Source organism: Xiphophorus couchianus, chromosome 2 (assembly GCF_001444195.1).
Source record: "Xiphophorus couchianus chromosome 2, X_couchianus-1.0, whole genome shotgun sequence".
In the NCBI taxonomy this organism is placed as follows: domain Eukaryota; kingdom Metazoa; phylum Chordata; class Actinopteri; order Cyprinodontiformes; family Poeciliidae; genus Xiphophorus; species Xiphophorus couchianus.
In genome coordinates, this window is record NC_040229.1 from 10,526,469 (window position 1) to 10,538,708 (window position 12,240).

Consider the following 12,240-nt stretch of genomic DNA (forward strand, 5'->3'; position numbering starts at 1 on the left):
AAAAGAGGCTTAAATTAAGCAATTTCTTTATCCAATTAATCACCACAATAGTCGATTAATCATGAGATCAATCGATTAATCGTCAGGATAAGCTATACTTCATTAATAACTAAAATAATAATTAGCCCTAGTTTGAATACAACATAATGACTTCACATTGTTATTTGGGGATTTTGTATTTAAAAGGAACATAATTTGCCCAATAATTCTCTTACCACCATCTTGTTCCGGGTGACCCAGCAGTCCGGAGGGAAGTCCTGCAGCATCGGCACCAGGAACTGCAGGCAGCCGTCCCAGTGGCACAGCAGCAGCATCATGCCAATCAGGTTCATGATTCGCACCATGGCACTGGCAAGATCGTACGTCATGTGAAAGACCTACAATGAACGGGAAACATAATGAGACAAGACATGATAAAACGCTCACACTTTGAAAATAAACTTGTGATTTTTAACTCTCTTCCCTGGCATTTGGGGATCTGAGATGAAGTGCAGCATCTATTTTAGAGCAGCAGAGGCTGTTTAAGTGGTTTTAATCAGTTAGTATACAGCGTGGGCAAGCACTGCCTCAAAGAAGCAGCTTAAAAATTAAAGCTGCACCAAGAAATTGGCATATTTTTAGCATCATTTAGCCAGGATGGAAAAATCTAATCTTTTTCTGAATATTGTGCGCATCAAGTTAAGAGCTACCAGGCTGTGCTGACAACATCCCTCTTCAGTGTTGTCGCTGTTACAGAGTGAAGAAGACTTAAAGTTAGCTATTTCCAGTATCAGTGAGCGGGTAGTAATGATGCAAAAAAAGACACAGAAGGACACAAGCTGTAATTTAAAAGAAAAACCTAGATTTTTAGCAACATGTCTAGAAATCTGGACCAGGCGGCGCTAGAAGGGACCTCAGAAAGTGGGAGGGAAGATGAAGAAAAAACCTGAAAAAAAAAGAAATCTAAGAAATTTTTTTATCATAAATGTTTAATTATATTTTTTTATATAAAAGCTAATCTGTCTTTTAATCATTACTATACGATATAAGATAGCGTAATGTTATTTGCCATGCTTATCTTTCTGATTGCCTGCCAAATTTTTCCAACTACTTTGCTCCGCAAGCTAGGATGTATTTAGCCTCTTTGATATCGATAATTATTGATTAGATTTTTTTATATATATATCTGCAATTGGTGATGTGATCTTTACTGTTTTCTCCACCGTTTTCACTCCACTCTGTTGTTGTTTATTGTTAAGCATTTATGAAGCACAGTGGTGAAAACCTCAAACTGCTGCTGTGGCAGTTACTCAGCAGGTTGTTGCTAGGCAACCAAAGAACGAGTGAGTTGCTAGGTAACCACAGAGAGAGTGAGCAAGTCGATTCCTGCAACCTTGTTTACCTGGATCAGAGTTCAGCGAAAAGATTGAATATTTTATAAAAGGTATTAACTATTGATATTGATCAAGTATTTATCAGAATAGATATTGTTATTGATTTATTGTCCAATCCCATTGGATAGTGAATAAAAGTGAGAAAAAACATTCTAAAAGTTTACGTTTATTTACATATTTTGTAGCCCCTGCCAGAAGCTAGTACTGTCTGGGAACCTCTGTTCTAGGATATACCGTCAACTGGTTTTGTGATGCTAACTATATTAACTGACAATCGAACATGTAGAAACCAGTTTAAAATGTCTTTTAGGTGATTAAATCATATCTGTCTAAATTTCAAAATAATATGAATCGCAGTGGAATGGAGGAGTTTCTCTGCAGGGAAAGTTTCTCCCAGAACTATGTTCCTCGGCTGGCCTGGGATCGCCTTGAGATTCCCCCAGATGAACCGACCCAGTTGGCTGGAGAGAGGGAAGTCTGGGCCTCTCTCTTTAGGCTGCTACCGCCGGATTAAGCTAAAGGTGATTGATTGATTGATGGATAGATTTTAGAATAATATAAACTATATTTTACAGCGACCGCTTTCTGACGGAGTGGTCTGAGGATTCCCCTGCGTTCTAACTGATAGAGAATAGACAAAAATATAATCCTTGGTTTCTTTTTGGACAGTACCCAATCATAGTAATAGTAATTTACTGAGTTATTTATAAATAAAATTTATTTTATTAAAAATAAAGTCCTCGGCATCCTCCAGTGCATGGTATCTACGTTTTTGGTAAGTGAGTTAGAAACAACTGTAGAATCTGATCTATGTTTAGATTGTTTGTATCAAGCTGGCCTTTTTCAGAAAAAGCTCATTCTGCTTCATTCTCCTACTACTCTCCAATAACACATTAACTGCAATTAAGTGTATGCTCTTTTTCTATTTTTTTTCTCTTTATAAAAGTTACATCATGAGTGTCTGGGGTTTTCAACAGCAGCAGTATTAACAAATACCAGATTTCTTTTTCTTCAGAAAAAAAGAAGGAAAGGAAGGAAAGAAAGGTTTATCCTCCTGGTAGAGCACAGTACCAAGTGGTAGAAAGATAAATTTCTCAATGAAGCTAGAAGAAACTCCCTGAGCGATTCTATAGTATCTCAGGATTTTAAACTGTAGAGACAGTATTATGGAAAATTGTAGTGGTTTTGAAACTGTAAAGCTTTGAAAGTATGATGCTGGACATCAGTATCCAGCCCATGATTGATTAAAAAAGAGAGGAAAATAGGAATCTCATTAAATCAGTACTAGCTTATCAAAGCTTTACAAAAACCAGAAGTCTGAAACCAGCTGCACAAATCTGATCTCTACAAAACATTATTATCTAGAAACAGCAAGTGCTTGTTGCTTTCCTGAGCTAAAGAAAACAGTCTAAATGTTTACAGTAGGGGTGCAAGTTATTGATTAACAAGTTAATCTAAAGTTTGTCCTGCTCGATCTTATAGATTAACTAACAATAAATTGATAAGTGGCCATTTCTTAAAAACCTGAGTTTTGTCTTGTATAAAGAGGGACCACCATCTTTCCACAAGGGCAACATTTTTCATAATATTATGAACTTTTAAAACAACTTTCAAATGTTGTTTTAACATCAATTTATAAGCTTTTCTAATGCCTAAAATTAGGTGTGCACCGATTTATCTGTGCTGATTTCCTTAATTCTGGGATATTGGTGATCTGCTGATACTTAGACGTGAAGCCGATCTTATCCGTTAATCTTTTCTACCTCAGCAATGTCTAAATATCAACCACTGTCCTGTTTTTCTCTGCTGTGAGAGAGTAAAAGACTGACAGAGCGGCCCACCAGGTCATATCTGCACGTTTGCAGTTAACAATAGTTACCCCACTGTTACCAACTCAGCAATGTTTTTGCCATTGTTAGCAACATTTCAGACAAATTAGACAATTTACGGAATCATTAAATCAGGGTGGATAGTAAAATGAAGATCTACCTCTTCCCATTGGTGGATGTAGCGAATGAGTCTGGAGAGACGCAGCAGCCGCAGCAGACTGAGGATCTTGGTGAACCGGACGATCCTCAGGGCCCGGGCCGTCTTGTAAAAGTCAGAGTCTATGCGAGTTTCCACGATGAGGAAGATGTAGTCCACAGGTATGGAGGAGACAAAGTCCACAACGAACCAGCTCTTCAGGTACTTGACTTTGATCTGGTGCGGGTCCAGGATGATCTCCGTGTTGTCCTCCTTAACGATGCCAGTGCGAAAGTTGAGAACGAGGTCCAGGAGGAAAAAGGTGTCCGACACGACGTTGAAGACGATCCACGGCGGCGTGTGCTCGTCCTTGAAGAAGGTGATTCCCACGGGGATGATGATGAGGTTTCCCACCATCAGCAGAAGCATGGTCAGGTCCCAGTAAAACCTGCAAACAGTGGTGGAAATAAGGCTCACGCCTTTGACGATAAATTTTCCTTCACAATACGTTGTCCCTGAAGTCATTGCAATAAACAATAATATTGTTGCTTTGAGACCATTTTCAAGTAATATATTGGCACAATAATGCAAGAGCACTGTCTAAAAGATCAATAAACTGTCAATTGTAATGAACATTTAACACTGGAACTGGAAGACATCTGAAATATCCTAAATAAATAAACAAAACTACAAGTAAAATGAATCATGAAGTCTCTGTCAACAAAATTGTTTACAGAAAAATCATAAGTAAAATCCGACAGAATGTTTTTTTCTTGTTTTGTTTTCTTATGCGTATGAGTATTTTTTCTGCCAAAGGTTAGAACAAACAAAGCAAAGAAATGCATTGAAGGCATTTATCCCCAGATAACAGAAGCTAAATTTGATTAAACAACTTTCTACAGCAAGAAGGATGGATGTGCAATGAGCAAAATAAATTAATGCTTTTCTTAGGCAGGCATCATTTCACAAGTCGTCTGTTTTCTGGAGTTTAGATGATCGAAGTAAGTGCAGAGTCAATTGCATGAGTGAGTGGAAATTCTGGACAGTTTCAAATGACAGCAGTGATGAAAATATTAGCAATTGTTTTAGGAGAAATGCTTTTATAAATTATTGTGAACACGAACAAATAGGGACAGAAGAATTATTTTGAATAAGTCCAGTCAACACTCCAACAGAGCCAGTGTGAGCTGTGTGGGAAATGAGATGCATTTCCGATACGATTCTTTCCATGTGTTATCGTAAAGATAATAATAATAATAATAGTAATAATAATAATTTGTGTGAAGCCAGAAGCAGCCTCCTTCTGAAACTGAAAATTCTGTGGAATAATGTAAAAAAAAAAAAACAATGAAAATAAATTGATTCAGCATAAAATTGCAAGAAATTGTTGAATTTACAAAACAACCTATCATAATTCAGCTTTAAAAAGAAAAACTGTTTTTGTTGCAAATAACTTGAGTTGCCCACAAGCAAATACAGTTTTTATAAACAGTGTAATTAGTATTTTTAAAACAGAAAAAAAATAAGTTTAGTCAGTTATAGTTAAAAAATTACTAACTTTAATATAGGACCCTGAAAATATTTCAATTTATTAAGAACACAAAATCTTACCCGATTATTTTGTTTTTAGTTTCCAGTGCAAATATTTTTGGAAACTTGAAATTAGACAAATTGACCTAAAAGTAACTTTTCAGCATGATGGAGAGACTTTTTTAAAGTAAATAATTCCTTAATATTGATGAAAAAATGCTGGTTACATTAGCAGATAAATTAACTTATAACATGGGAAACATGTCTTGTTATTAATTAAATAATCTGCTGACTGAACTTGTAATTTTCCATCAACATCAGGGAATTATTTACTTAAAACAAGTAAAAGTTACTTTTAAGTTAGTTTGTCTGATTTCATGTTTACCAAGATATTTGCGCTGGAAACTAAACCAAAAATACTTGACAAGACTTTGCTTTTGCAGTGCATCTTTTATTCTATATTACCATCAAATTAAAGTTTGGATATTATTCTAATATTTACTTTGCATCTAAACTCAATCAAGTATTTTATGAGAAAAGGGAGCTTGAACATGTCGAGCTTTTTTCTTAATTTCTTTACAGGCCTGGTTTTGTATGAGATCGCAGGTCTGGTCCAATTCTGAAACCTAATTGACCTCTAATCAATCCAGCTGGAGTTCTGGCACACCTAAATGTTCGGGACAAACCTCGGCGTGAAGAGAGAGACCTGCCAGGACGCACGCATCGCATCGAGACACCCACTGACGGCAAAATATGCCGTTAGCACCCAGTAGGTTCATGGAAAAAAGGAAATGGGATGGGAATGTGAGAAGTCTGAGTTGGACCAGCTGTTCTACATTAAGCAAGTCAAACTCCAGCAAAAAGGCACTAAAAATGTAGCATTTTGTGGCTGTGGAAGAAGATACAAAACAAAACAGGTAGACAAGAGATACAGATAAAAATATGCATCAAGGTACGTAAAACGCCTTAATGAACTCTTGTGTTTTAGTTGTCTGTTTATTCTGTATTTGTTTGCAAATGGAAATTGTAATGTCCCCTTTTGAAGAACCACCTTTGCTCTCCTGTCCGTGAGAGGATCTGCAGTTTGGAACTCACTTCCTGATGATTTAAAGTCCGTAAACAAGTTTTTGTACGTTCAAGAAACAAACAAAACTTTGGTTATGTGAGAAACAGAACTGTACTCATTTTTGATGTTTTATGTTTCACTGTTTGTTTGTAGATGTTGTCAACATTATGCTGTGCTATTTTAAATGATTATCACTTCAATTTTTAGAGGTACTTTTTAAAAACCCATCTAGGGAGAAGTGCTGCCAATTAGCTGTTGCTATTGCACTATTAAACATGGGATTGCTGTTTTGTTCAGTTTGTCTATGTCAAAGTGTATCTGTCCCTACCAAATAAACTTGAATAAATAAATAAATTCACTCATTTATCTACAGTTCTGTGATAACACAGATATTCATAGAAAAACAACGGAGATTAAAAACTATTTGTGTTTTATTTCCTGATGTTCGGAATCTAAATTCTGATCTAAATGACAAATTTTATTAATAAATGCCTTCAGCACTTCATAGTTAATCAAAGACAAACCAAACACTTACACAACAATTCAGTTAATGTATTGTTTTATATCGAAAGAATAAGAAATTATCGTGAGAATTTAATTTTGGCCACTGTTAAAACCTAAAATGGCTCAAATTAGCTGCCTGAAGCCTTCAGAAAGACAGTTTGCGAATCTGGTAAAAAATTTAAAGAATTTAAAATCAGCCGTTCTACTGAAGATATTCTTTAGATGAATGGCTTTCAAAACGCGCCAACATGCTGAGGCGCTGCCGTCCAAACCAGTTTACCCAGACAAGCAGACCATAATAACAGTCTGCAAAGAAACAAGGCTGTCAGCTCAGGAACTACAGCAAGTTTGATGTGCAAGTGCAGGACGATCAGAACGAGACTTCATAAGTTTAACGTTAATGTTCGACAAAAAACAGAACTTATAGGAGAGATATGTTTGGACAGATTTATATAAAACTGAGTAGTTTAGAGTAGTATCTTATAAATTAAACTACATGCCAGGAAAAGAAAAACATCCATTTTAAAGCAACAGGGTGGAAGTGTAAAGATGAGCTTAAGGAAAATGTGAACTAAAGCTGAAGAATCTGAACCCTGCAACTTGGCAACAACCCAAAAACCAGCAAGAATTTAGAAATGGAAAGTTCTGGGTCGGAATTGGGTCACTTCAGGCTGCAGTGTGAACACATAACAACTTTATACCACACATGAAGGTGCTTCTATAATATGGAGAAAAAAATAAAAGTTTTTATGGCTTTATGGAGTAACATTTTGGCCTTACATAGAAATTTCAGCTCGGAGCTAAAGAACAGGGTCAGCCACGATACAAAGTTGATAGGGTTATGGCCTTCACTCAAGGGTCCCGCTGCCGCAGCTTAGCAACGGTTGAACGTGAATCCCTGACCTGCTGGTTGGTCACAAAGAGCCTCAGTCATTAAGCCTGTCCTACAAGCAGAGAAGAGAACAGCTTCAACTTCTTTATCTTGAATTTAATTATTTAGAACCTGAACAAAAAGTAGGAACCAACGATGGGGATGGAGACCATTTGTCCTAATCAGCTTTCTGTTGTTCTCTGCCAAACAAAGCATTTGCATTCCTCTCCACATCTGGCCCGTTGTCTCCGCGCTGACACACTGGTCCTAATTGCACGTCCCCACTCTGGCTAAATCCACCGTTATCTCCTGGGAATCCATGTCATCTCCAGAAGTCAGCTCCCATCAGCCAGATGTTAAGTAGTTAGCATTACAGCTCAGCCCTGCGTCACAGAGCTGCAGAACAGCTGGATGAAGAATAAATAAATTAATAAAAATAAAGGTCTGAAATGGACCGCGCATTACTTGTTCGCTCACCGGCTCCCAGCATGCAACACAATGGCATGGAGAGAAACTTTCTGATGCGAGGACTTTCAGTTAAAACACCTCTTACAGCTCACGGTTGTTTGAGGAATCTGTCAAGATCTGGGTTAGCGTGCAGCTACGTTAAGACAGCACAAAGTCAGGGGAGTTACAGGCAAAGTGAACAAAACAAGGCTTAAAATGGTGAAAGGAGCTTAGATCAATCAGGACAGCTGAAAAAAGGGATCACATTTGTACTAGAGATACTTATCTCTCACTGGCAGATCGCAGCTGAAGCAGAACAGCCTGCATGCAGCTCAGTGGCTTAACACACACCTGTACTGCGGCTCAGGCCCTCCAGCAATCATATTAAACATATTTGCACAGCGTGCCAGTTCAGTTTGTCTGCTCCTGCGACCACAAACAGCGTTTGGTTCTCTAGTGTACAAGACAAAAAGATACAAGACCACAACATACACGGCTGTGGAAAAAAGAATCTTTACATTTTATTCTGTACTTTTTGTGTTGCTAACATGTTGGAAACGTACCAGTTCCATTGGCAGATCATTTCTCTTATAGCAAGACATTTTTCCCGTAACTGAAATAATCTGCCAATGAAACTAGTAGTTTTTCATCAATATAAAGGAATTATTGGCTCTTTTATTTTGAGAAAAAGTTTCTTATAATTACTTCAAGTGTATACTAAGGGATTTGCACAAGAAACTTGACCATAAAATACTTGGTAGGAATTTGTGGTTTTGCTGTGAAGCAGTGAAACATTTTCATCCTCAGTTCAATAAAATAAAACTTGGTTAAAGGCATAAATGTAACGTCACCTTTTGGGAAAAAAAAGATAAATATCTACTACAGGGATTTATTTGTCATTTATAAAGAATTACTGTTTTATTTCTAATTTTAGCAATAAAAATAGAAAAATGTGAAAGTTTTTTTTTTTAATGGTGGAATGTTGATATTTGTGGGAAATTATATTGACACCTTCCTAAAATAATGGCCTAAGTCATTATTTGCCCAAATTTGTTTTGGCAAAAAATAAATTAATTAATTAATTTAAAAAAAATCAAACTAAAACAACACAAACAAGTGTTGAATCTTCCCCACTGCAAAAACACAAAATCTCACCAAGTACTTTTACTCTAGTTTCTACTGCAAATATCTTAGTACACTTGAAATAAGACAAACTAACCTAGAAGTAACTTTTTAGTAAACAATTTCTTAATATTGATGAAAAAAAACTTGCTTCATTGGGAGATTATTTCACTTATGGCAAGACATTTTTCCTATAAGTTAATCTATCTGCTAAAATTAAACTAGCACCTTAACATCAAAATTAATGAGTTATTTACTTAAAACAAGCCTCTATATCTTGTTGAAAAGTTCCTTGTAAGTTAGTGTTGACTTATTTTAAGTGTACTAAGATACTTGCACTTGAAACTAAACCAAAAATACTTGGCAAGAGTTCATGTTTTTGCAGGAGAAGACCAGCCTAACAAAACTACTCCAAGAGTTCATCAATACGTCATCAAGAAGGCTACAAAACATCCAAAACAACATCTAGAGTTCAGCAGGTCAGACTTAACTCAGGTAAAGTCAGTCTGATTACATAGATATAAGCAAACATTGAGCATCAGATGGCTTTCTGTTGACGCAGATTAAACATGGCTGCATGTATGAGATGTGTCGTGTATGTTTTGTTTTTGGTTGTTTTGCTAAAGATGAATGAAAAAGTTACAGGAGAGAGGACAGTAAGCAGCATTAGACTGCATAATAATAAATTAATTGTACAGATATAATTTAGGAAGAGTAGAAATAAGATGTGTAGATGTGTATAAAGTGGGATATCTGTGGGAAAGATTTAACAAGCTTCGTTTTCGTCCTACACTTTTTCGAACTGGATATGAAAGTTTTGTTTTTTATTTTTGATTGCTTTTATGATATTATTTTGGTTGTTTTCTTCTTAATCAAAACCAACAGTTACCTGCATATGTTTATTACTTTTATAAACTGTGGAGTAATTATTTCAACATTTACCTTTACACTTTAATATCGGAGCGAGACCAAGAGAAACTTCTGTTAGTTTATTACTTAGCAACACAAAACAAGAATCAAACCTGGAGAACCAACATTTAGCTTTATAAAAACCTAGAACTCAACCCAGAACAACTGGAACCAACATCTTAAGATCCAGAGAAACACCTATTAGCTTACAATTATTATTATTATATACAATTATAAGAATTATTATTCTTATTGTTCTTAAACAAGGGGAGACAATATTTAGTCTTGTGCAATTTTTTGCCCAAAACCTCTTTATCTGTCCTTTGGTTGTGTTGTTTGTATTTCTTTCTAATTGATGTAAAGCACTTAGAACTGCCTTGTTGCTATATAAATAAAATTACCTTAATTATTATTTTTTCCTCTGGCATATATTTATTTATCTCAAAATAAATAAAGATTTTGTTTTATTTCTTTTTGTTTTCACGATTCAACAATAAAAAAGAGACTATTGGAGTTTTAGGGTGACTCCGTCTGCAGACCAAACTCTATGAAAGTTCACGTTGTTTCATGTTTGGCACGTAGAAAACAAGTCAAACATGGCGGTGAAAGTTTTCTCCTTTACTACCTGAATGACTTACTGTAATATGTGAAACCACGAATCCTTCTGTCACAGAAAAACCTGAAGGATAAAGTCCAGCGCTTCATTCATGACCTTCGGCTCAGATCATGGCTCTCAGAGTGTTTTGGGGGGTTTTTTTCATTGCAGTTAAATTTTACTTTGCTGTAAATTTTTGTTTGTCTAATTCAGTCAGTTTTAATTAGTTATTATCAATTAAATATTGTTCAGTTTTAGTTTAGTTTGTATTAATTATTGTTGTAGCTTTAGCTTTTTCAAGTTTTTCTTAATTTCTAAAAGGTCAAAGTATTTATATTGTCATTATGTTTACATCAATTAAGTAATAATCAACAGAAGACACCATTTTCAAAAAATGTATTGAGTTATTCTTGAAAAACCGACTGACTGGTGTTTTCTCCTAAACTTTTGCGGTCGACCTTTTGCAGGCTGGCTTAATGTGGCGCGCCGTAATTTGCTGTTAGCTGATGTAAACTGATTGTGTGGGGAGGGAAAAATCAAGCTCACATCAGTGTGAAAGGCTAACAAATGGACTTATAAGAATGAAAACAAAGCATATTGTATCTATAATATGTTCAGTATGTTTTAGTTAGTTTTATAAACGGACTAAATAGTTCCAGTTATAGTTTTTCCCCATTAATTACAGTTTTTTCAGTGTCAGTTTTTGTTATTTCATTAGTTTTTGTTATCTATAATAACTTGGCTCAAACACAACTGGACAATGATACAGGACAAACCACACCAGGATGTCCACCTCTGAATGGCTCAAACAAAACATATTGAAGCTTTCTGAGTGGCCTAGTCAAAGGCTGTGCTTAAATCTAACTGAGATACTCAGTCCAATCAGTTTTGCAAACCAGAGTGAACCAAACGTTTTCCACTGGGATGTAAAAGACTCACTGTTGCTGCTGCCAAAGTAATTAGGTTTAGGGGTGAAATATATTTTAGCATATGGTGAGTTTCTGCATAGTTTATACAGTATCGTTAAATAGAGCTAAACAACAAATCAATAACAATATATACATTGTCAAGAAAATCCGAGCTCATCCCACTTCCCCATGCTGGAGATTTTAGTTTAACAGTAATAATAAATAAAGTTATCTTTAAAATGAATCACTCAAGTGACATCAAGGCCCAGCAGTAGACTTAAATGTCAATAAAGTTAGTTTAACAGTAATAATAAATAAAGTTATCTTTATAATGAATCACTCAAGTGACATCAAGGCCCAACAGTAGACTTAAGTGTCAATAAAATAAATCTGGTTGTGTGTGTTGTTTTTGTCTCATGCAAACTTTGCTTTAATTCTACTTTTTTCTATCTAATCATAAGAAATCATAGTCAGTCAGAGAGAGTCATTAAACAGGAAAAGCAGGTTTCCTGGAAAAAGAGGAAGTAAGTTTCCAGCCTGCAGATTTATAAAAATAGCTGAGACTATTCCTTATTTTAAAGCATGAAAGTTTTAAAAAATTAAATCTAAACATTTTGAGTAATTTGATAAGATTCAAAGTAAAATACTTATATTAATATTGATTTACTTGTAATAATACTTACACTTATATTTGTGAGAACACTTATAAGAAAAACAAGCAAATGTAACTTTGGTATCAAATAATTAGAATAATAGATTATTCTTGGTTTCTTTTCAGAAAAACATCTGTAATAACTCACATTAAGATTATAATAAGAGTAACTAATAAGTTATGGTTATAAAATCATAAATGAATGCTAGATCAGAGAAGCTGAAGAAAATAAATGTGATATAAATGTGATTTTGACATTGAACTTGAAATGGTGTAAAAGGTTATAAAACTGCAATTA

At 35.2% G+C, this 12,240-nt stretch overlaps 1 protein-coding gene across 1 annotated transcript in view; it reads right to left on the reverse strand.

Annotated features, from left to right (window-relative positions):
• The window catches only part of LOC114137032 (potassium/sodium hyperpolarization-activated cyclic nucleotide-gated channel 3-like), a 30,437-nt gene that overhangs the window by 12,537 nt on the left and 5,660 nt on the right, over positions 1–12,240 (reverse strand). Inside the window, exons 2-3 of the mRNA XM_028005518.1 lie at positions 3,363–3,786; positions 216–377 (exon numbers count right to left, since the gene is read on the reverse strand). Coding sequence (XP_027861319.1) covers positions 216–377; positions 3,363–3,786 — 586 coding nt within the window. The remainder of the gene's footprint in view (positions 1–215; positions 378–3,362; positions 3,787–12,240) is intronic.